The sequence below is a fragment of the Crotalus tigris genome, unplaced genomic scaffold (assembly GCF_016545835.1).
Source record: "Crotalus tigris isolate CLP2741 ecotype Arizona unplaced genomic scaffold, ASM1654583v1 scf7180000018785.583249, whole genome shotgun sequence".
Lineage (NCBI taxonomy): Eukaryota > Metazoa > Chordata > Lepidosauria > Squamata > Viperidae > Crotalus > Crotalus tigris.
This window is the reverse complement of record NW_024097200.1, coordinates 364,215-390,000: the sequence shown is the minus strand read 5'-3', so window position 1 is coordinate 390,000 and position 25,786 is coordinate 364,215. Positions and strand designations below refer to the sequence as shown.

The 25,786-nt window shown below is 46.1% G+C and overlaps 1 protein-coding gene across 1 annotated transcript in view; it reads left to right on the top strand.

The window, feature by feature from the left end:
* ATCAY (ATCAY kinesin light chain interacting caytaxin) overlaps positions 1–25,786 on the top strand; it is a 52,003-nt gene that overhangs the window by 1,161 nt on the left and 25,056 nt on the right. Inside the window, exons 2-5 of the mRNA XM_039356092.1 lie at positions 1,768–1,892; positions 18,214–18,272; positions 20,611–20,835; positions 25,184–25,369. Of these exons, the coding sequence (XP_039212026.1) occupies positions 1,816–1,892; positions 18,214–18,272; positions 20,611–20,835; positions 25,184–25,369 (547 nt within the window). The 5' untranslated portion in view covers positions 1,768–1,815. The remainder of the gene's footprint in view (positions 1–1,767; positions 1,893–18,213; positions 18,273–20,610; positions 20,836–25,183; positions 25,370–25,786) is intronic.

Sequence of the window (25,786 nt, the reverse complement as noted above, 5' to 3'; positions counted from 1 at the left end):
TCCCTCCCTCCTTCCTTCCTTCTCTCCCTCCTTCCTCTCCTTCCTTCCTTCCTTCCTTCCTTCCCTCCCTCCCTCCCTCCCTCCTTCCTTCTCTCCCTCCTTCCTTCCTTCCTTCCTTCCTTCCTTCCTCCTTCCTTCCTTCCTTCTTTCCTTCTCTCCTTCCCTCCCTCCCTCCCTCCCTCCCTCCCTCCCTCCCTCCCTTCCTTCCTTCCTTCCTTCCTTCCTTCCTTCCTTCCTTCCCGAACGCCAAAGGAGTGCAACTGCAGTGCCGGCTGACTTAGCTTTGAACCTGGAGCTCATTCCTGCCGGGCATTTTCCATTCAAGGAGTTGCGCTGCTCTGACTCAGCTCCAGTCGGCCCCCCTCCCCCCCTCCCCGTGACCACCCCCTGAAAGCTGAAGGCCCTCTCCCTCTCTGTAAACTCTCCCCACCCCTGAAGCTGGGTGTTTATTTAAAGATGTCCATGTGAGTGTAGAAGAAAAGGGGGAAAGATACCTGAAATAAAAAAACCCCAATAATGAGCAGCGGGTTGAAGTAGAAGACCTCCAAGATCCCTTCCAGCTCTGCTCTCTTCTGCTCTGTTCTGTTCTGCTCTACTCTATATTCTACATTCTACATTCTACATTCTATTCTATTCTATATTCCATTCTATATTCCATTCTATTTTCTCTTCTCTTCTCTTCTCTTCTCTTCTCTTCTCTTCTCTTCTCTTCTCTTCTCTTCTCTTCTCTTCTCTTCTCTTCTATTCCATTCCATTCCATTCTATATTCTATTCTATTCTATTCTATTCTATTCTATTCTATTCTATTCTATTCTATATTCCATTCTATATTCCATTCTATTTTCTCTTCTCTTCTCTTCTCTTCTATTCCATTCCATTCTATATTCCATTCTATATTCCATTCTATATTCCATTCTATATTCTATTCTATTCTCTTCTATTCTATTCCATTCCATTCTATATTCCATTCTATATTCCATTCTATTTTCTATTCTATTCTATTCTATTCTATTCTATTCTATTCTATTCTATTCTATTCTATTCTATTCTATTCTATATTCCATTTTATATTCCCTTCTATTTTCTATTCTATCCTATCCTATCCTATCCTATCCTATCCTATCCTATCCTATCCTATCCTATCCTATCCTATCCTATCCTATCCTATTCTTCCTAGAGAGTCTTGTGGGAAGAAACTCTATGCCCAATGCCTCTGCTGGAGACACACTCTCTGCATGGGATTCTTGGCCCCAGCAACTGCCTTACGGTGGGGGGGGGGGTCAGGAGGCTGGAGCAGAACCCACAGCCCCACTTCCTTGGGGACAAGTTCCACCCCAAAGAATGCCCCCCCAAAGCGCATTGCATTGAAGTCCCTGTGCAAGGACCCCTCTGCTACAGCCCTAAACCTTACTGGGCAGACTTAGGTGATGTTAGCAATTTGGGGGATCCAGGAAGTGTCTGCATGGCCGGGCTGGGGTTCAACCTCCTCTGGATCCTTGGATCCCGAAAGAAAGAATCCATTCTGCAGTGTGTGTGTGTGTGTGTGTGTTGGGGGGGGGGGAAACTGAGAAGCCAGAGAAAGTTTCTCGTCTTCGAAACAAGTCAGAATCAGAATAGAGCTGGAAGGGGACCTTAGAGGTCTTCTAGTCCAGCCCGCTGCTCAAGCAGCTATGCCATTTCAGACGAGTGGCTGTCCAGTCTCTCCTTAAGGGAAGAAAGCCGAGCGTTTTGGGGTAACGGGATTCAGGCCTGTGTTGTTCTCTCAAGCTCTGGGACCTCCTTTCGCCGGTGAGGTGACTTTGCAGCGAAGGCAACATGGGCACCACGGAAGCCACGCTGCGGATGGAAAACGTGGAGGTCAAGGAGGAGTGGCAGGATGAAGACTTCCCCAGGTTGGTACTCGCGGGGGGGGAGTGTTGCTGCCTCCCTCTCCCCAGAGGGTGGGGGGTGGGGGGAGGGGGCATTCCAGACAGGTGAGCGTTCCCGCTGGGCCCACCGTCCCTCGGGAGCAAAAAAAGGCATCTCCTTCGCCCTTGCAAGTCTCTCTGGCCAAGGATACTTTCTCTTCCCCCCCCCCCTTTCGTCTTCTGCTTGAGATGGACTCAATTTCGGTGCTCTCACCCCTCCATCCCTCAGAACCACGAGGACTAGAAACCTGGATTTGTTTAGGAAGAAAGGAGCGCTCTTGAAAGGCAGAGCACCCACTCGGTGTGTGGGCAGTTCAGTCCTTGGCACCCCCAAGGTTTGCTTGGCTTTGAAATAACGCGATGGTATTGGGAAAAATAATGTTTTTTTGAGGTACTGGATCGCTACCCGGTTTGTTGGTCACTGGAGAACATGTCTGGACAGGCAGGAGGGAAAGTTCTTGGCAGGGACGCTGCCCTGGACACTGGAGTTTCATAGGTAGGTAGGTAGGTAGATGGATGATGGATGGAGAGAGGCAGATGGACAGACATGGATGGATGGATAGATGATAGATTAGATAGATAGATAGATAGATAGATAGATAGATAGATAGATAGATAGAGGGATGAATGATGGATGGAGAGAGACAGACATGGACAGACAGATAAACGATGATAGATAGATAGATAGATAGATAGATAGATAGATAGATAGATAGATAGAGGGATGGATGATGGATGGAGAGAGACAGACATGGACAGACAGATAGACGATGATAGATAGATAGATAGATAGATAGATAGATAGATAGATAGATAGATAGATAGATAGCAGAGACATCACCCTGCCAACAAAAGTGCGTATAGTCCAGGCCATGGTTTTCCCAGTTGCAATGTGTGGCTGTGAAAGCTGGACCATAAGAAAGGCTAAGCGCAAAAAGAATGGAGGCCTTTGAACTCTGGTGCTGGAGAAGACTCCTGCGAGTCCCCTGGACTGCAAGGCGATCAAACCGGTCAGTCCTAGAAGAGATCAACCCCGACTGCTCTTTAGAAGACCAGATCCTGAAGCTGAAACTCAAGTCCTTTGGCCACCTAATGAGAAGGAAGGACTCCCTGGAGAAGAGCCTCATGCTGGGAAAGGTGGAGGGCAATAGAAGAATGGGACGACAGAGAATGAGATGGCTGGATGGAGTCACCAAAGCAGGAGGTGTGAGCTTAGATGGACTCCAGAAGTTGGTAGAGGACAGGAAGGCCTGGAGGAACATTGTCCATGGGGTCGTGATGGGTCGGACACGACTTCGCAACTAACAACAATGATAGATAGATAGATAGATAGATAGATAGATAGATAGATAGATAGGTAGGCAGATGATAGATAGATAGATAGATAGATAGATAGATAGATAGACAGACAGACAGACAGACAGACAGACAGATAGATAGATAGATAGATAGATAGATAGATAGATAGATAAAGGCAGGCAGGCATGCAAGCAGGCAGTTTGATCCAGTGGCTAAGGCACCAAACTAGAAAGCAGCAGACGGTGAGTTCTAATCCTACCTTAGATGGGAAACTCAGTTGGGTGACTTTGGGCCAATCACTGAGGAGACTGAGAATTCTAGTCCCGCCTTAGGCATGAAAGCCGACTGGGAAAGTCCTTCCCTCTCAGCCCAACCTACCTCACAAGGTTGTTGTGGGGAAAATAGGAGGAGGAAGGAGTGTTGTGTATGTTCACTACGTTGAGTCATTTGCACAAATAATAAAGGGGGGATACAGAGGAACGAACGAACGAATGAATGAACAAATGAATTTTGCTTATCACTTTGGCCAGAGCAGGGGCAGGCAACCTTGGCTCTTTTATGACTTGTGGACTTCAACTCCCAGAATTCCCGAGCCAGCATGGGGGAAACTTTGGCCCCTTCATGACTTGTGGACTTCAACTCCCAGAATTCCTCAACCAGCATAGGGGAACTATGGCCCCTTCATGGCTTGTAGACTTCAACTCCCAGAATTCCCCAGCCAGCCTGGCTCAGCTTGGAAACCTCTCCCTTTCCCCTCAGCATGGCTGGCTCAGGAATTCTGGGAGTTGAAGTCCACGAGTCATAAAAGAGCCAAGGTTGCCTACCCCTGGGCCAGAGGCTTCCGGCCACAGTCTCCAAAATGGCTGCCATAATCCATCCACGAATTTCAGCCCAAATATCCAGAGGTTGATCTGCACACATCCTGGCCGACAAAATTGCTGACGGCTATTGCAGGAAGCCAGATGTTTCCCAACTGGCTTCCCAATGCGGGAGAAGCTTTTTCTTTTTCTCCTGTTTTTTTTTTCCCGTTTGGGGACTGAATGGCTCCTCTTTCATGATCTATTTGGCTGCTGGCTTTTTTTTTTGGTGAAAAGGCCACCTCTGATTAATAACGAGGCTGGAAACGAATTGCTTGCAAGGTAGGAAATTTGCTTTCTGAAGTATTTGGGACTCCAGCTGAATTATTCTGCCCTTGTGAAGTGTTACGCCCTGTTACGGATAGTCCTCAACTTATAACCATTCATTTAGTGACCATTTGAAGTTAACAATGGCAGTTCAAAAAGGGAACACATGACTGGTTTTCACACTTAACAACCGTTGCAGTATAGTCACTTGATCAAAATTTGGGCGCTTGGCAACTGTCTCACGTTTACGACGGTTGCCGTGTCCTGGGGTCATGTGGTCCTTTGTTTGTAACCTTCCCAGCCGGCTTTCAACAAAGTTGCTTAACAGCGGAAAGTGGATTCGCTGAACAACTGTGTGTGTCGCTTAATGGTTGGAGTGCTTCCCTCAGCCACGGTGGCAAAACTCAGGTTGCAAATGAAGGCAAAACTCACTTAATGACTGCTGTGCTTAGCGAGGACTGCCTGCGTTGCTTATGCTTCCTTGTTTACTACCAAGAGTGTTTACACAATTGTCTTTTAGCTGTTGTGAGGATTTTTCCAATCGTTGGTTGGAATTCCAGGAAATTCAAAATTTGGGCACTTCGATAGGAATATCTATCTATCTATCTATCTATCTATCTATCTATCTATCTATCTATCTATCCATCTATCTATCCATCTCTCTATCTCGCTAGCTCTATCTCTCTATCTCTATGTATATGTATCTACCGGTACACATACATAACACACATATGATCTCTCTCTCTTTCTCTCTCCATCCATCCATCCATCCATCCATCCATCCATCCATCCATCCATCTATCTATCTATCTATCTATCTATCTATCTATCTATCTCTATGTATATGTATCTACTGGTATCCATACAAAACACACATATTATCTATCTATCTATCTATCTATCTATCTATCTATCTATCTATCCATCCATCCATCCATCCATCCATCTCTCTATCTCTCTATCTATGTATATGTATCTACCGGTACACATACATATGATCTCTCTCTCTCTCTCTCTCTCTCCATCCATCCATCCATCCATCCATCTATCTATCCATCCATCTGTATCTCGCTATCTCTATCTCTATCTCTCCCTCTCTCTCCATCCATCCATCCATCCATCCATCCATCCATCCATCCATCTATGTATATGTATCTACTGGTATACATACATAAGACACATATTGTCTGTCTGTCTGTCTGTCTGTCTGTCTGTCTGTCTATCTATCTATCTATCTATCTATCTATCTATCTATCTATCTATCTATCTATCTATCTATCTATCTATCTATCTATCTTAAGGAATGGCATACAATGAAACAGACCCCCCCATTGTCAGTCTAGTTGGCCGTTGGGCAACATTGACTGTATCAAAAAGGACTTTTTCAGCTCTGGCAGGACGCTTAGAGAAGATCCACAGTGAATCTGTGTTCTTTGGACAGGGGATTCTTTGTCTAGTGCAGCTGCCGGAGCCGACAGACAATTGAAGCAATCTGTGTGGGTTTTTTTTTCTGGATTTGAACACTGTCTCTGGACGTCACAGCTGCTGAGAGGGTTAGTCTGATGCCTGGATCCGCTCATCAATGACTTAGATGAGGGAACTCATCAAATCTGCAGATGACATTAAGCTGGGAGGAATAACCAATAGCCTTAGGTTTCCATCTAGTTCAGCAAGGCATTTGACAAAATAGACCATCAATGCTCCAACACTGGAAGTTTTTAAGAAGAGACTGGACAGCCATTTGTCCGAAATGATATAGTGTTTCCTGCCTGAGCAGGGGGTTGGACTGGATGACCTCCAAGGTCCCTTCCAACTTTACTATTATGATTATTATTATTAATTGGTTATGTCTAGTCTAGTCTAATGAAGACCACGGGTGACATGATAGCAGTGTTCCAATATCTCAGGGGCTGCCCCAAAGAAGAGGGAGTCAAGCTATCCTCCAAGGCGCCTGAAGGCAGGACAAGAAGCAACGGATGGAAACTCATCAAGGAGAGAAGCAACCTAGAACTAAGGAGAAACTTCCTGACAGTGAGAACAATTAATCAGTGGAACAGCCTGCCTCCAGAAGCAGTAAATGCTCCAACACTGGAAGTTTTTAAGAAGAGAATGGACAGCCATTTGTCCGAAATGGTGTAGGGTTTCCTGCCTGAGCAGGGGGTTGGACTAGATGACCTCCAAGGTCCCTTCCAACTTTACTACTACTACTACTACTACTAATTATTATTATCATTATTATTATTATTATTATTATTATTATTATTATTATTATTATTATTATTACCTACTTCTTGGTAAGCTAGAAAAAGGTGGGATAGATAGCATCACCATCAATGGATTTGTAACTGGCTGACAAACCTTACTCAGTGAGTAGTCCTCAATGGCACTACATCCACAGGGAGAGAAGTAAGCAGTGGGATACTACAAGGCTCTGTCTTAGGCCCAGGACTCCAATATCGTCATCAATGACTTAGATGAGGGAATTGAAGGGGAAATCATCAAATCTGCAGATGACACCAAACTGGCAGGAGTAGCCCACACCCCAGAAGATAAGCTCAGGATCCCAAAAGATCTTGACAGACTTGAACAAGGGGCCCTATCCAACAAAATGAACTTTAATGTGGAGAAAAGCAAAGTTTTATGCAGGCAGGAAAAATCAAAGGTTTAAGTACAGATTAGGTGAGACCTGGCTCAAAAACAGCAACTGTGAGAGGGACCTTGGAGTCCTAGTGGACGATCACTTAAACATGAGCCAGCCATGTGCAGCAGCAGCCAAAAAAGCTAATACAATCCTGGGTTGTATAAACAGAGGCATAGAATCAAAATCACGTGAAGTACTACTATCACTTTATAAAACCTTACTAAGGCCACACCTGGAATACCTGCATCCAGTTTTGATCACCACATTATAAAAAAAAGACGTTGAGACTTTAGAAAAAGGGCAAAGAAGAGCAATTAAGGTGATTAAAGGCCTGGAGACTTAAACATACGAAGAACGGTTGCTGGATTTTGGTATGGCTAGTCTAGAGCAGTGTTTCCCAAACTTGAGAATTTTGAGGCATGAGGACTTCAACTCCCAGAATTCCACAGCCAGCAACGCTGGCTGTGGAATTCTGGGAGTTGAAGTCCACATGCCTTAAAATTCTCAAGTTTGGGAAACACTGGTCTAGAGAAAAAAAGGACATGATAGCAGTATTTCCAGTATTTGAGAGGCTGCCACGAAGAAGAGGGGTTCAACTTATTTTCCAAATCACCAGAAGGAAAGATGGAAACTAATCAAGGAAAGAAGCAACCTGGAATTAAGGAGAAACTTCCTGACAGTGAGGACAATTAACCAATGGAACAGCTTGCCACCAGAAGTTGTGGGTGCTCCATTTGTTGTTGTTGTTGTTGTTGTTAGTTGCGAAGTCGTGTCCGACCCATCGCGACCCCATGGACCACGTTCCTCCAGGTCTTCCTGTCCTCTACCATCTTCTGGAGTCCATTTAAGTTCACACCTACTGCTTCAGTGACTCCATCCAGCCATCTCATTCTCTGTCGTCCCCTTCTTCTATTGCCCTCCATCTTTCCCAGCATCAGGCCCTTCTCCAGGGAGTCCTTCCTTCTCATTAGGTGGCCAAAGTATTTGAGTTTCAACTTCAGGATCTGGCCTTCTAAAGAGCAGTCGGGGTTGATCTCCTCCAGGACTGACCGGTTGGATCGCCTTGCAGTCCGGGGGACTCGCAGGAGTCTTCTCCAGCACCAGAGTTCAAAGGCCTCCATTCTTTTTGTGATCAGCCTTTCTTATGGTCCAACTTTCACAGCCATACATTGCAACTGGGAAAACCATGGCCTGGACTATATGCACTTTTGTTGGCAGGGTGATGTCTCTGCTTTTTAGTATGCTGTCTAGATTTGCCATAGCTTTCCTCCCCAGGAGCAAGCGTCTTTTAATTTCTCGGCTGCAGTCCCCATCTGCGGTGATCTTGGAGCCCAGGAAGATAAAATCTGTCACTACCTCCATTTCTTCCCCATCTATTTGCCAGGAATTGAGAGGGCCGGATGGGTGCTCCATCACTGGAGGCTTTTAAAAAGAGACTGGACAGCCACTTGTCTGAAATACTATAGGGCTTCCTGCTTGAGCAGGGGGCTGGACTAGAAGACCTTCAAGGTCCCTTCCAACTCTATTCTGATTTATTAGTGCATGCAAGCAAGGATGGTATAATGACTTGCTAAGATCTACGTTAGAGAGACCCCACCTTGCAACAAATCTGTTTTTGATTGAGGGAACTAGATAGATCTACTGTATTCTAATGAAGAGAAGGATGTGATAACATCTGCCAATATTTGAGGGGCTGCCCCGAAGAAGAGGGAGTCAAGCTACTCTCCAAAGCGCCTGAAGGCAAGACAAGAAGCAACGGATGGAAATTTATTTAAGGAGAGAAGCAACCTGGAACTAAGGAGGAATTTCCTAACGGTGAGAACAATGAATCAGTGGAACAACGACTTCAGAATATTGCATCCAATTTTACTTGTCACAACATAAAAAAGATGCAGAGACTCTGGAAAGAGCGCAGAGAAGAGCAACAAAGATGATCAGGGGACTGGAGGCTAAAGCATATAAGGAACGGTTGCTGGAATTGGGGATGTCTAGTCTAACGAAGAGAAGGACGAGGGGGGACAGGATAGTAGCCTTCCAGTATCTCAGGGGCTGCCCCAAAGAAGAGGGAGTCAAGCTATTCTCCAAAGCGTCTGAAGGCAGGACAAGAAGCAACAGATGGAAACTAACCAAGGAGAGAAGCAACCTAGAACTAAGGAGAAACTTCCTGACAGTGAGAACAATTAATCAGTGGAACCACCTGCCTCCAGAAGCAGTAAATGCTCCAACACTGGAAGTTTTTAAGAAGAGACTGGACAGCCATTTGTCTGAAATGGTATAAGGTTTCCTGCCTGAGCAGGAGGTTGGACTAGAAGACCTCCAAAGTCCCTTCCAACTCTGTTTATTCTCTTCTCTTCTCTTCTCTTCTCTTCTCTTCTCTTCTCTTCTCTTCTCTTCTCTTCTCTTCCACTCCACTCCACTCCACTCCACTCCACTCTACACTACTCTACTCTACTCTACTCTACTCTACTCTACTCTACTCTAGGTTGTATTCCTAATCAAAGCAACGATTAGGAATCCAACTCTTCCCAGAGATGGCCCGGGGAAAAAAAATAAATTAGAAATAAAACAGAGGGATTCACAGAACAGTTCTTGATGGAAGTGGGGTTGCTGGCTCTTTAAAAGCAACACCTGGAATAAACAGCTGCTGGGTCTGGCTTGGCTTTGGCTTCCTGGTACACAGAAGGGATGCTGAGGCTATTGGTCCGAGGAAGAGGGGGACGTGAGAATCAGCCAGCAGGGAAAGGAGGTCGAAATCTCTTGCGTTGCTTTTCAGCTCCAGACGTTGTTGTGATGCTCCAGGTTGGGATGCAGGGAGCATGCTCAGTGAGGCAGACCGGCCAGAGGTGACTCATGCCGAGCTTGGTCTATGGAAGGAGAGAGAGCATCATATGATTGGAACAGCCCTGGCTGGGGAGAGGATCAGCTGTATTGGAGTGGAAAGAGAGGGAAGGGGCAGAGAGCTAGTGAAACAGAGCAGGGAAGAAAATCAGACATGGGGGGGGGGAGAGAATTACTTCAACAAGGTCTTTTCTGTAAAAAGGATTGACAAAGGAAGAGCCGCACTGATTTCTTACTTTTGAATATTTGCATAAATGGGGTGCTCTCATGTCATTGTTGCATGGAAGAATGCGGAGGCCACGTCTAACGTTTTGGGGGTGAGGGGAATCCCTTTTATCTGAGGATGGCCCTGGACAACTGAACAGAATAACAGAGTTGGAGGTCTTCTAGTCCAACCCCTTCCTCAAGCAGGAGATCATATACCATTTCAGACATGGTTGTCCAATCTCAATGGGATGGAATGGAATGGAATAGAATAGAATAGAATAAAATAGAAAGAATAGAATAGAAAGAATAGAATAGAATAGAATAGAATAGAATATGGAATGGTGAATAGAATAGAATAGAATAGAATGGAATGGAATGGAATAGAATAGAATAGAATAGAATAGAATAGAATAGAATAGAATAGAATAGAATAGAAAGAATAGAATAGAATAAAATAGAAAGAACAGAATAGAAAGAATAGAATAGAATAGAATAGAATAGAATAGAATAGAATAGAATAGAATAGAATAGAATATGGAATGGTGAATAGAATAGAATAGAATAGAATAGAATAGAATAGAATAGAATAGAATAGAAAGAATAGAATAAAATAGAAAGAACAGAATAGAAAGAATAGAATAGAATAGAATAGAATAGAATAGAATAGAATAGAATAGAATAGAATAGAATATGGAATGGTGAATAGAATAGAATAGAATGGAATGGAATGGAATAGAATAGAATAGAATAGAATAGAATAGAATAGAATAGAATAGAATAGAATAGAATAGAAAGAATAGAATAAAATAGAAAGAACAGAATAGAAAGAATAGAATAGAATAGAAAGAATAGAATAGAATAGAATAGAATATGGAATGGTGAATAGAATAGAATAGAATAGAATAGAATAGAATAGAATAGAATAGAATAGAATAGAATAAACAGAGTTGGAAGGGACCTTGGAGGTCATCTAGTCCAACTCCCTGCTCAGGCAGGAAGCCCTACACCAGTGGTTCTCAACCTGTGGGTCGGGACCCCATTTGGGGTCAAATGACCATTTCACGGGGGTCGCCAAACCATGCTGTCCGCCATTTTTTTCCCTTTTCCCTGGCTGTCCTACTCCCTCTTATTGGGGGCCACACCCACTTGGGGGTCACCACAACATGGGGAACTGTATTATGGGGTCACGGCATGAGAAAGGTTGAGAATCACTGCCCTACACCATTTCAGTCAAATGGCTGTCCAGTCTCTTCTTAAAAACTTCCAGTGTTGGAGCATTCACCGCTTCTGGAGGCAGGTTGTTCCACTGGTTAATTGTTCTCACTGTCAGGAAGTTTCTCCTTAGTTCCAGGCTGCTTCTCTCCTTGATGAGTTTCCATCCGTTGCTTCTTGTCCTGCCTTCAGGGACTTTGGACAATAGCTTGACTCCCTCTTCTTTGGGGCAGCCCCTGAGATACTGGAAGGCTGCTATCATGTCCCCCCTCATTCTTCTCTTCGTTAAACTAGACATACCCAATTCCAGCAACCGTCCCTTATTTGTTTTAGCCTCCAGCCCCCTGATCCTCTTTTTTGCTCTTCTCTGCACTCTTTCCAGAGTCTCAACATCTTTTTTATATCATGGTGACCAAAACTGGATGCAGGATTCCAAGTGTGGCCTTACCAAGGCCTTGTAAAGTAGTATTAACACTTCACATGATCTTAAGTCTCTTCTTGGTAACTGAGACAAGTGGACTTCAATTTCCAGAATTCAATTCTGGGAATTGAAGTACCACTCAATTTGCCAGGTTTGAATAAACCTTGCCTTAAAGGAAAGAAGAATTTAATGTCTATTTATGTGATGCTCTCTCCCCTCTGGTGCAGGCGTGTAAACACCGGCGCGAGTGGGAAACAGCCTTTCTCCCTGTTCTAAAGATAGCGGTCTCTCAGAATGAAGTAATAGTAACCCTCGGCCTTCTGTGGAGGCTTTTTCCTATAATCTAAGTAAATCCACAGATTATTTTCCTTTCGGCCGGCTCAGAGGTTCAGGCGTGGCCAAACATGGTCAGGAGGCTGGACCCCTCCAGCTTTCTGCAAAATCGGCCACGGTCTGGGCCTGCTTAATGCCCAGCCATCTCTCCTTTGAGGCATTTGAGGTCACCAGAGCTTTCGATAAATAGGATTTTCTTGTAGAAAAAAAAAAAGCTAGCGGAGCCTTTAGTAATTCCAGCAATTCCAGGACGGGGGGGGACATGATAGCAGTGTTCCAATCTCTCAGGGGCTGCCCCAAAGAAGAGGGAGTCAAGCTCTTCTCCAAAGCGCCTGAAGGCAGGACAAGAAGCAACGGGTGGAAACTAATCAAGGAGAGAAGCAACCTGGAACTAAGGAGAAACTTCCTGACCGTGAGAACGATTAACCAGTGGAACTACCTGCCTCCAGAAGCAGTAAATGCTCCAACACTGGAAGTTTTTAAGAAGAGACTGGACAGCCATTTGTCCGAAATGGTGTAGGGTTTCCTGCCTGAGCAGGGGGTTGGACTAGATGACCTCCAAGGTCCCTTCCAACTTTACTACTACTACCATTATTATTATGGATTATCGCACAGTCAGCCAGATGTTCAGACTGGATTTGGCATTTTGTCTACCTATCGAGTCCTTACCCAGGACCTGGGATAGGCAGATGTGGATGTTTGATGGTATTACAGATATCGTCGCAGGATGGAAGCAGTTCCTAATAAGGCCGCCTTTTGCAATTGACTAATAGCGAATTTGTCAATGCCAATGGTGTCCAAGTGGTGCTCCAGTTGTTTTGGGATTGCACCCAAGGAGCCTATGACTATTGGTACTACCCTTGCTTGCTTTTGCCACAGTCTTTCTATTTCTATTTGTAGGTCTTTGTATTTTGTTATCTTCTCCAGTTCTTTCTCTTCTATTCTGCTATCTCCAGGCACTGCCACGTCCACTATCCAGACTTTTTTGTCTTTCTTATCGACAATTGTTAAGTCTGGGGTGTTATGTGGCAGGTGCTTGTCTGTTTGAATTCTGAAGTCCCAGAGCAGTTTAACTTTATCATTTTCTATGACTTTCTCTATTTTATGATCGCACCAGTTTTTGCTTACAGGCAAATGATATTTTTTGCAGATCTTCCAATGCACCATTGTTGCTACTTTGTCATGCCGCTGCTTGTAGTCAGTCTGCGCAATCTATTATTATTATTATTATTATTATTATTATTATTATTATTATTATTATTTGCTACCTTTGCAACACAAGCCTTATTTATAGTAAGATGGAGGAGGAGCCGGTTGTTGAAATCCAGCAACAGGGTGTATAACAGACTTGACATTTTCCATAGAACTGTTCTTTTTAAAAAAACTTTTAAATTCCAGAATAAAGAGGAGAGGATAGAACTAGAACGGCTGCCAGAATTGGGTATGGCTGGTCTAGAGAAAAGAAGGACTGGGTGTTATGTCCCGAGCCTTTGCAAACGGCTCGGGCGTTTGCAGGCAGTCCCGGGCAGGTGCAAAGCTGCCCGGGACCAGACAGGCTGTCGCCAGCGCCGTGCGCATGCGCGGGTGCTGGCGCGGGAAAAGTAACCCTTTTACCCGGGAGTTGCCTATATAAGAGGCTGCGAGGCGTTTGGGCGAGGCTGAAGCCATCTTCCTGTAAGCTGAACGCTGAATAAAAGGAACTGAGAACTCCAGCTGCTTCACGTGTCCGCTCCTGGGTCCTGTCCGGGTGGCCTGAGCACTGCCCTAGTCCTGAGTTTCAGAGTTTCTGGTCCAAAAGAAACGAACTGTCCCTTTCTCAGGATTGTCTGCTTTGGGGAAACAGAGTTGTCATTCCCACCTCAATGAGGACTAGGGTCTTAGAATCCCTCCACGAGGGTCATCCTGGCATTGTCCGTATGAAGGCTCTTGCACGAAGCCACTTGTGGTGGCCTGGTTTAGATAAAGATATTGAGGCTAAGGTACACGCATGTCACCTGTGCCAACGATCTCGCCCAGAGATGCCCCAAGCTCCTGTGCATAGATGGGAGGAAACACAGTCCCCATGGTCTAGGGTGCACATTGACTACGCTGGGCCCTTTCAGGGCCAGTTCTTCTTGGTCCTTGTTGACAGCCATTCAAAATGGCTTGAGGTTGTGCCTGTTTCATCCACCACCACTGCAAAGACTATTCAGGTACTGAGGGGGATTTTTGCTGCACACGGGCTGCCAGATGTCATTGTGTCTGACAACGGCCCTCAATTCACCTCCTCCGAATTCCAAGCTTTCTTACAGGCAAACCTGATTCGTCATGCCACGTCTGCGCCTTTTCACCCGTCCACCAACGGTATGGCTGAACGCATGGTGCGCATCGCAAAGGACGCCTTGAAGAGACTCACCTACGGGGACTGGCATCACAGGTTGGCTGACTTTCTCCTTTCTTATCGCACCACACCGTCCACTTCTACAGGGAGAAGTCCAGCTGAACTTCGTTGGGGGCGCCAACTTACTACTAGACTTGACCGGTTGCATCCGGACAGACTGCCTTCATCTACCTCACATCCTAGGGCACCTAGACAACTACTTGTGGGTGCCACGGTTTGGACTCGCAATTACGGGCCTGGTCATACATGGGTCCCCGCTTCTATTTCCAGGGTCACAGGTCCTCTATCCTACGAGGTAGCCCTGGACCACGGTCGTGTCCTGCGCCGGCACATCGACCAACTCCGCCCTAGGCGGGATCTTCCAGCTGAGACTCCTGGGTCTTTTCCAGGGGGGGAGGGGGACCCTTTGGAGCAAAGGGAAGGGCAAGAGATACTGCCCATCTCCACTGAGGGAGCCACAAACGGCTCGTCCCAAGATTCCGCAATTGCTCCGAAAAGGAAGTCATGGAGCTTACCCACACAACAGGCACTCACGCCTACTCCAGCCAGGGAGTCACCCCGGGGGCATACTTACTTTCCACATACGTCACACAGCACTCCAGTCACGGAGGATACCCGGGGGCATCCCAACAAATCATTCCCCGCAAGAGAGCTGGCACACAATTCCCAAGGTTGGCCTGACCTTACCCCAAATCCTACAGGGGGTCAAACATACACAGAGTTAGTCGAGGAAACAAGTCCCGACTACAACAACCCTAGCACAAATCAGGGAACACCTGAGTTTTGGGAAAGTACAGAAACCCACACGAGCCCGAACACAGAATGGGGTTCAGGGAATGGACAGCCTCCTGACAGGTCTTGGACTGACCTAGGAGGTCCTACAGAGACGCCCAGCAGCGGCTATCCCTTCAAGGGGCCCGAGGGTCTACAGCTAGGCAGGTCAACCAGGTCACAAAGCAACAGAAGCCCTGGCCTGACGAGCCCGGTGGGCAAGCGAGCAGGCCAGGCATTGGGGCACAGTCCTTGGAAGACACCAGGGCACAATAGAGAGAAAAGGCTCACGCCTCCCTCCAGTCAGGGGACTTATGCCAGTCATCCAGAGCTAAGAAGGTCACAGAGAGCAAAGAAATCTCCCAAGTACCTAGAAGACTACATAACATTGCTGGCAAAGCAAAAGCCAGTAAACAGTGGGAACATTGGGGAGCAAAATGTCGTATAAAATAAATGTTGGATGTTGGTAGTAGTTTTAGCCCGGGGGAAAGGGGTGTTATGTCCCGAGCCTTTGCAAACGGCTCGGGCGTTTGCAGGCAGTCCCGGGCAGGTGCAAAGCTGCCCGGGACCAGAAAGGCTGTCGCCAGCGCCGTGCGCATGCGCGGGTGCTGGCGCGGGAAAAGTAACCCTTTTACCCGGGAGTTGCCTATATAAGAGGCTGCGAGGCGTTTGGGCGAGGCTGAAGCCATCTTCCTGTAAGCTGAACGCTGAATAAAAGGAACTGAGAACTCCAGCTGCTTCTCGTGTCTGCTTTCCCGCCAAGGACGCAACACTGGGGGGGGGGGGACACATGGTAGTAGTATTCTTAGTATTCGAGGGGCTGCCACAAAAAAGAGGAGGGGGTCAACTTATTCTCCAAAGCCATAGAAGGCAAGAGAAGAAATAATGGATGGAAACTAATCGAGGAGAGAAGCAAACTGGAATGAAGGAGAAACTTCTTGACAGGGAAGACAATTAACCGGTGGAACAGCTGGCCACCAGAAGTTGTAGGTGCTTTTTATGAAGAGGCGACTACACAGTCATTTCTCTGAAATTGTATGGGGGTCTCCTGCTTGAGGAAGAGGGTGGACTAGAAGACCTCCAGGTCCCTTGCAGATCTATTCTGATTCTGAAATCCCCATCGTTTTAAAGTGGCTGATTGACTTCTCTGGGGTGACTCAGAGGACTAGAAACATGTTTTTTTTTTCCCTGTTGCTTTTGATTGAGGCCCTGGATGTGAGACGTGTTCAGGGAGGTTCTTTAAATAGCCAGTTTCTTCCAACTATTCTATGACTGGTTTTTAGGCAGGAGAGCAGGATAGAAATCGCAAATAAAAAAATGAATCATCACTTAGTCACAATCTTTGGTCACCACGATGTAAAAAAGATGTTGAGACTCTAGAAAGAGTACAGAGAAGAGCAACAAAGATGATTAAGGGACTGGAGGCTAAAACATATAAGGAATGGTTGCTGGAATCGGGTATGTCTAGTTTAACGAAGAGGAGGACAAGGGGGGACATGATAGCAGCATTCCAGTATCTCAGGGGCTGCCCCAAAGAAGAGGGAGTCAAGCTATTCTCCAAAGCGCCTGAAGGCAGGACAAGGAGCAACGGATGGAAACTCACCAAGGAGAGAAGCAACCTAGAACTAAGGAGAAACTTCCTGACAGTGAGAACAATTAACCAGGGGAACAACCTGCCTCCAGAAGCAGTAAATGCTCCAACACTGGAAGTTTTTAAGAAGAGACTGGACAGCCATTTGTCCGAAATGGTGTAGGGCTTCCTGCCTGAGCAGGGGGTTGGACTAGATGACCTCCAAGGTCCCTCCCAACTTTACTATGATGATGATGATGATGATGATGTCCCCTGTTTCTTCTTTTCTTTAGACTAAGCACACCCAATTCCCGTTCTCCAGCCTCCTTAAGGTCATGTCACAGATCAACTGACCAACGGGTTTCTTGCACTAAAGTCCATGCTGCAAATTGGGCAGAAAGCAATTAGGGAGAATTTGTGAAAGTTTTTGCCCATTAACCAAATGATTAAAGCTCCCAGAGAAGAGAGTATTTCTAGCTCAGGGCGGTGCTGTGTTGTGCTTGCTGCTCTCTGCGTAAGCTTGGTGGTTCTCTTGCAGACGTTTCATGACCCAGCTGAATAACACCATCAGTGTTGCAAGGGAGGGGAGGTTTGTGGAGTGGAGGAGGAGGAGGATAGTGGGGTCCTTGATGCTGTCTGAACTTGATGGTTTTCTTGCAGACGTTTCATTACTGAACTAGGGAACATCATCAGTATTCGCCGAGTTAGCATCCGAACACTGATGATGTTCCCTAGTTGGGTCATGAAACGTCTGCAAGAAAACCACCAAGCTCAGAGCGCACCAAGGAGCCCACAGTCCTCCTCCTTCCCCTCCCTCTCCCCCTCTCCTCCTCCATCTGAGATGGAATAGGTCAGGGGGTGTCAAACTCACAACGTCACGTGACGTGCTGCGACGTATCACAACTTTTTTTCCCATTGCGAGCAATAGGGTGGGCGTGGTTTCGGCCTGACGCATCCAGCCTGCGGGCTGGCAGTTTGACACCCTTGGTGTAGGTCAGGGGTAGTCAACCTTGGCTCTTTTATGACTCGTGGACTTCAACTCCCAGAATTCCTGAGCCAGCTGGCTCAGGAATTCTGGGAGTTGAAGTCCACGAGTCATAAAAGAGCCAAGGTTGACTACCCCTGGTGTAGGTTCTCCTGGGAGTTGAAGTCCATAAGTATGAAGGGGCCATAGTTCCCCTGCGCTGGCTCAGGAATTCTGGGAGTTGAAGTCCACGAGTCATAAAAGAACCAAGGTTGCCTACCCCTGCCCTGGAACAGACCCTTGAGTTAGCATGCATTCTTCCTTTTAGCAAGTATTTGCTTTAATATGTATTTTTGTTCGGCTCTTTTTCCCTGTCTTAGAAATCTAGTGATATTTTCTTTTTTAATGCCGAGATCTGGGTTCTAACCCTCTTCAATATATATTCATGCATTTATTTGAAGCCATCGTCTTATGGTTCCCGTTTATGGAAGGAAAGACCCCCACTGCAGTCTGAATCTTTTTTTTTTCTCCCCCCCTCATCTCTAGGCCCCTCCCGGAAGAAGCAGGAATGGAGAACTTGGGAAGCCCATCGGGGAACGTGTTGGGTGAGTAGATGTAGATGGTCAATGCAATTCAGATTGGAGGTACTAATACCACTCTATAAAGCCTTAGTAAGGCCAAAACTGGAATCCTGCAAGCAGTTTTTGGTGTCCACACTATAAAGAAGGATGTTGAGGCTCTAGAACAATGGTTCTCAACCTTTTTAATGCCGCGACCCCCCAACCGGTCGTAAGTCGAGGACTACCCAACCGGTCATAAGTCGAGGACTACCCAACCGGTCGTAAGTCGAGGACTACCCAACCGGTCGTAAGTCGAGGACTTTCCCTGCCTGGGAGCGCTGCGCATGCGTGGTGCTGCCCCCTGCGCCGGCCAAAGTGTAGCTGGCGAGCAGCAGCAATGGCGCAGGCCGACCACCGGCTGGGCCACCAGCTGGCCCAGCCCAAGGGAGGTAAGGCACCCGCCGGGCCCCCCGCGCACCAGCAACCCTCCCTGCGCCCACCGGCCTCCCACCTCCCACCCCTGGCCCTCTTGTGCTTACATTTTTAGTAGTTGCTCAGCAGGGAGGGGTGGAAGCTTCCAGACAGCTCGCCTTCGCTGCAGACAACTTGCAGCACCGTTTGCAGAATGGGACTTTTGGCGGGCTCAGCAGGGCAGAGACAGCCTGGACAATTCCTATTGGCTTTGGAAAGCCAATAGAATTAGACTCTATTCAAGAGAATCCATTCTATTGGCTTTCAAAAGCTAATAGAACAAAAGGGAGTAGCACAGCCAAGGAAAAGGGGGAAAAAATGGCAGACTGCATTGTTTGGTGACCCCCGTGAAATGGTCGTTCGACCCCAAATGGGGTCCCGACCCACAGGTGGAGAACCACTGCTCTAGAAAGAGTACAGAGAAGAGCAACAAAGATGATCAGGGGACTGGAGGCTAAAACATATAAGGAACGGTTGCTGGAATTGGGGATATGTCTGGTTTAATGAAGAGAAGGACTAGGGGAGACAGGATAGCAGTCTTCCAGCATTTGAGGGGCTGCCACAGAGAAGAGGGGGGTTCAACCTATTCTCCAAAGCCCCTGAAGGCAAAACAAGAAGCAACAGATGGAAACTAATGAAGGAAAGAAGCAACCTGGAATTAAGGAGAAAGTTCTTGACAGAGAGAACAATTAACCAGTGGAACCACCTGCCTCCAGAAGCGGTGAATGCTCCAACACTGGAAGTTTTTAAGAAGAGACTGGACAGCCATTTGTCCGAAATGGTATTGGGTTTCCTGCCTGAGCAGGGGGTTGGACTAGATGGCCTCCAAGCTTCCTTTCAACTTAATAATAATAATAATAATAATAATAATAGTAACAACCTAGAAATAAGGAGAAATTTTCTGACAGTGAGAACAATGAACCAGCCTTTAAAAACCTATTAAATTCAGTCTATTTTAAAACATGGGAAAATTTTTATCAATGGTTAGCAACACGATAGAGCGAGAAAGGATGGTGAAATTTAACAGGATGAATTGACTAAGCTTTATTTTTTATGATCATTGTTATTATTAGTGATTATAATTGTTTAGTATTATATTAACTAGTGTCATTTAATATTTGCACCTGGGCGATAGTCTGCTTGCTAAAGCATTGAATTTTTGTTAGGGGTAACCCCACTATTGTACCTTCCTCTACCCTTATCCCAATCCTATTCCCTAACCCCATCCAAGATCCATACCGACCTTATCCCTTCCCTACCCTTGTTGTTGTTGTTGTTAATTGCGAAGCCGTGTCCGACCCATTGCGACCCCATGGACAACGTTCCTCCAGGTCTTCCTGTCCTCTACCATCCCTACCTTTATAAAACTTAATAAAATATCTATATAAAAAAAATTGCACTTTCAGGTCATCCCCTTGACTTACAACAGTTTGCTATGCTCAGGCACAGAAAAAAAACGTGACTGATGACCGTTTTTCACACTTTAACGACCGTCGTGGCATCCACACGGTCATGTGATCAAAATTCGGATGCTTGGCAACTGACTCATATTAATGATGGTCGCAGTGTCCTGGGAGGGGGGTGTCAGGTGATCCCCTTCTGCGACCTTCGGAAAAGCAGAGTCAATGCACGAAGCCAGACTCAAATAACAAGTGGGTTACTAATTTGACAACGGCAAACTTAACAACTTAACAACTCTGGCAAGGAAAGTCATAAAATGGGATGAAGCTTTACAACTTAACAACTGTCTCACTTAACTGCAGAAACGTTGAGCTCAATTTTAGTCACGCGTTGAGGATTATATGCCCCTTGCTCGTTGTAATTTTCTGCCAAATTAAAACGCAATAAACCAGAGTGACATTTTTCTTCTGGACTGCCTCGCCTTTAACTTTCTCTCCTTCAAATCCCACAGCGCCCCCGAGCTCCTTACATTTTACTAACGGGGCTCGCCACAAGCGGAAAACCCTGGTAGCTCCGGAAATCAACATCTCTTTTGACCAGAGCGAAGGGTCCCTCCTGTCGGACGATTTTCTGGACACACCGGATGACCTGGATATAAATGTGGATGACATCGAAACTCCGGATGAGACGGACTCCCTGGAATTCCTGGGAAATGGGAACGAACTGGAATGGGAAGGTAGGAACTGAATGGATAATCTATCCCTGCTGGGTTTGCTATCAGGAGTGGCTCATATGCAGTTTTATGGAATAGAATAGCATAGAATAGAATAGAATAGAAAATATGGAATGGAATGGAATGGAATGGAATAGAATAGAATAGAATAGAATAGAATAGAATAGAATAGAATAGAATAGAATAGAATAGAATAGAAAATATGGAATGGAATGGAATGGAATAGAATAGAATAGAATAGAATAGAATAGAATAGAATAGAATAGAATATGTGGAATGGAATGGAATAGAATAGCATAGCATAGAATAGAATAGAATGGAATGGAATGGAATAGCATAGCATAGCATAGCATAGAATAGAATAGAATAGAATAGAATAGAATAATAAAATACAGAATAGAATAGAATAGAATAGAATAGAATAGAATAATAAAATACAGAATAGAATAGAATAGAATAGAAAATATGAAATGGGAATAGAATAGAATAGAATGCAGAATTGAATAGAATAGAATGCAGAATAGGATAGAATAGAATAGAAAACAGAATTGAATAGAATAGAATGCAGAATAGAATATAGAATAGAATATAGAATAGAATAGAATAGAATAGAATGCAGAACTGAATAGAATAGAATGCAGAATAGAATATAGAATAGAATAGAATAGAAAATATGAAATGGGAATAGCATAGCAGTGGAATATATAGAATAGAATAGAATAGAATAGAATAGAATAGAATAGAATAGAATAGAATAGAATGTACAATAGAATAGAATGTAGAATAGAATAGAATAGAATAGAATAGAATATAGAATAGAATAGAATAGAATAGCAGTAGAATATAGTAGAATATATAGTAGAATAGAATAGAATAGCATTGGAATAGGGGAGAGCAGGGGAGAGCTGAGGAGTTTGTTCAGTTTCTTTCGGACAAAATCGTTCAGATTCAGAGAGGCCTGGACTACGACTGGGCAGTGCCAGCCGAGTTGCCGGGGGCTGGTCTTAGTCATGTTATCTGGAGCCAGTTTGAGCCTGTGACCCCTGATGAAGTGGACAAGGCCGTGAGGGCAATGAATGCCGCCACCTGTTTATTGGACCCGTGCCCTTCCTGGCTGGTTTCTGCCAGTAGGGAGGTGACACGAGGCTGGCTCCAGGCGATAATCAACGCCTCCTTGATGGAGGGGTCTTTCCCGCAACCTTTAAAGGAAGCGGTGGTGAGGCCCCTCCTCAAGAAGCCTTCCCTGGACCCAGCTGTTTTGAAGAACTTTCGTCCCGTCTCCAACCTCCCCTTTGTGGGGAAGGTTGTAGAGAAGGTGGTGGCGTCTCAACTCTTGCGATCCTTGGAGGAAACCAATTATCTGGACCCTTTTCAATCTGGTTTCAGGCCCGGCTACAGCACTGAGACTGCTTTGGTCGCACTGACCGATGACCTCTGGCGAGCCCGGGATAGGGGTTATTCCTCTATCCTGGTGCTCCTTGACCTCTCAGCAGCTTTCGATACCATCGACCATGGTATCCTTCTGCATCGTCTCGGAGAGGTGGGGTGGGCGGCACTGTATTGCGGTGGTTCTCCTCCTACCTCTCTGACAGGTCGCAGTCGGTGTTGGCGGGCGGACAGAGATCGACCCCTAGGTGCCTCGATTATGGGGTGCCTCAGGGCTCGGTCCTGTCCCCCCTCCTTTTTAACATCTACATGAAACCGCTGGGTGAGATCATTCGGCGACACGGGGTGAGGTATCATCAGTACGCGGATGATACCCAATTGTATGTCTCCACCCCGTGTCCTTTCAGTGAAGCAGTCGACGTGATGTGCCGGTGCCTGGAAGATGTGAGGGTCTGGATGGGGGTGAACAGGCTTAGACTCAACCCTGACAAGACCGAGTGGCTCTGGGTCTTACCCCCAAGGGTCATCCTGATGGTCCATCATTAGTCCTGGGGGGGGGTATACTTACCTCCCTCAGTGCAGGCACGCAACTTGGGTGTCCTCCTGGGATCACAGCTAAATTTGGAACAACATCTGTCGGCTGTGGCCAGGGGGACCTTTGCCCAGGTTCGCCTGGTGCACCAGTTGCGGCCTTATTTGGACCGGGAGGCTCTACTCATGGCTACTCATGCCCTTGTCACCTCAAGACTGGATTACTGTAATGCGCTCTACATGGGGCTACCCTTGAAGGGCGTTCGGAGGCTGCAGTTGGTTCAGAATGCAGCCGCGAGAGCGATTGTGGACGCGCCAAGGTACGCCCACGTGTCACCTATCCTCCGCGAGCTGCACTGGCTTCCTGTGGGTCTCCGGACGCAATTCAAGGTGTTGGTTATCACCTTTAAAGCATAGGGCCAGGTTACCTACAGGACCGCATTCTGCCGCACAGCTCCCAGAGACCGGTGAGGTCCCACAGATTGGGCCTACTTCGGGTCCCGTCGGCCAGACAATGTCGGCTGGCGGGCCCTCGGGGAAGGGCCTTTTCTGTGGTGGCTCCAACCTGGTGGAATCAACTTCCCCCCGAGGTGCGAACTACTCCCACCCTGCCGGCCTTTAAGAAAGCCGTTAAAACTCTCCTGTTCCGGCAGGCCTGGGGCTGATGTCCCCGGGGGGCCGGGATATGATCGGACTCGCGGTATGACTGGATTATTTTATTGGATTATTTTATTGTTTTACGACTGTTTTTAATCTTGTACGCCGCCCTGAGTCCTTTGGGATTGGGCGGCATATAAATATTTGTAAATAAATAAATAAATAGAATAGAATAGAATAGAATAGAATAGAATAGAATAGAATAGAATAGAATAGAATAGAATTCCTTATTGGCTAAGTTTGATTGGACACACAAGAAATTTATCTCTGGTGCAGAAGAGTACATACAAGCAACAAGTGATAAATTTTAATAATAAAATATAACGTTATAAATCATAAGATACAAACAACAAAGTGATAGTCATAAGATGCTAAGGAAATGAGTAATAGGAAAGATGAGTCAGCTATGACAGGAATTCTGGGAGTTGAAGTCCACGAGTCATAAAAGAGCCAAGGTTGCCTACCCCTGTCCTAGGGCATATAACAGGGCTGTGGGAATTTGTTGATTAGCAGAGTGATAGTATTGGGGGGGGGGGACTATCTATGTGTCTAGTTGTTTTGGCGTGCACTTTTTCCTAGTTGGGATGTCTTGGAAGAAGGGAAGGTGTTGTGGCCAAACCATTGAACAAATTTTAAAAAAATCAGAATGTGGTTTAATTTTATTAGATTTCATGAATCTAATGGAACTTGTTCCACAATAAAGAAGCCACTACAGTCCTAGGTTGCATTAACAGAGGGATAACATCAAGATCACGTGACGTTTTAGTATCACTTTATAATTTTGAGACTCTAGAAAGAGCGCAGAGAAGAGCAACAAAGATGATCAGGGGACTGGAGGTTAAAAGATACGAGGAACACTTGCAAGAACTGGGTATGTCAAGTTCAGGGGTAGGCAACCTTGGCTCTTTTATGGCTTGTGGACTTCAACTCCAAGAATTCCTAAGCCAGCATGGCTCAGCATGGAAACCTCTCCATTTCTCCTCAGTGTGGCTGGCTCAGGAATTCTGGGAGTTGAAGTCCACAAGCCATAAAAGAGCCAAGGTTGCCTACCCCTGGTCTAGTTTAATGAAAACAAGGACGAGGGGTGACATGATGGCAGTCTTCCATTATCCAAGGGTCTGCCAAAAAGAAGGACGAGGGGTGACATGATGGCAGTCTTCCAATATCCAAGGGTCTGCCAAAAAGAAGAATCTATTTTCCAAAGCACCAGAAGGCAGCACAAGAAGCAACGGATGGAAATTAGTCAGGGAAAGAACCAACTTAGAGCTATCTAAGAAAAAAAATTCCTAACAGTGAGAACCATTAATCCAGTGATTCTCAACCTTTCTAATGCCGTGACCCCATAATACAGTTCCCCATGTTGTGGTGACCCCCAAGTGGGTGTGGCCACCAATAAGAGGGAGTAGGACAGCTAGGGAAAAGGGAAAAAAATGGCGGACAGCGTGGTTTGGTGACCCCCATGAAATGGTCATTCGACCCCAAATGGGGTCCCGACCCACAGGTTGAGAACCACTGCATTAATCAGTGGAACAACCTGCCTCCGGAAGTTGTGAATGCTCCAACACTGGATGTTTTTAAGAAGAGACTGGACAGCCATTTGTCTGAAATGGTATAGGATTTCCTGCTTGAGCAGGGGGTTGGACTAGATGACCTCCAAGGTCCCTTCCATCTCAGCCATTCTGTTAGTCTTTCAATAAATTGGCTTCTAAGAGTTGTGATTCTGATCCAGGTTATGCTTGCCCCTCATCCCATTTTCTGGGTTCTCTCTCCTTCTCAGATGACACTCCCGTGGCCACCGCCAAAAACATGCCCGGAGACAGTGCAGACCTATTTGGAGATGGAGGCGGGGAAGACGGCGGTGCCCCCAACGGCCGTCTGTGGAGGACGGTCATTATTGGGGAGCAGGAACACCGCATCGACCTGCAGATGATCAAGCCGTATATGAAGGTGGTAACTCATGGAGGTGAGAAGCTCTGGAGACACCGTGAGGTCTCCAACCAAGTCTTTGGAGGAGAAAGGAGCGGGTCCATCGGGTGGCTGAAGGCCCTTGTATTTCAGCAAGGGAATCTCTCAACAATCTTTTTTTATTACCGTAAATGCCGGCGTACAAGGCGACCCGGCGTATAAGACGACCCCCGTCTTTATAGCCGGGCCGCATTCCTAGAACGTCGTCTTATACGCCGGAAACTACCAGTATTTCCGGCGTATAAGACGACTTGGCGTATAAGACGACCCCCGTCTTTGGCGCTGATTTCAGCGCTCGCGGAAGTCGCCTTATACGCCGGCATTTACGGTAATTTTTTTCCCATCAACATATGTTAATTTTATCCAATTATATTTCATCTCTAGTTATCGACTATAGAAAACCCCATTTCTGCCT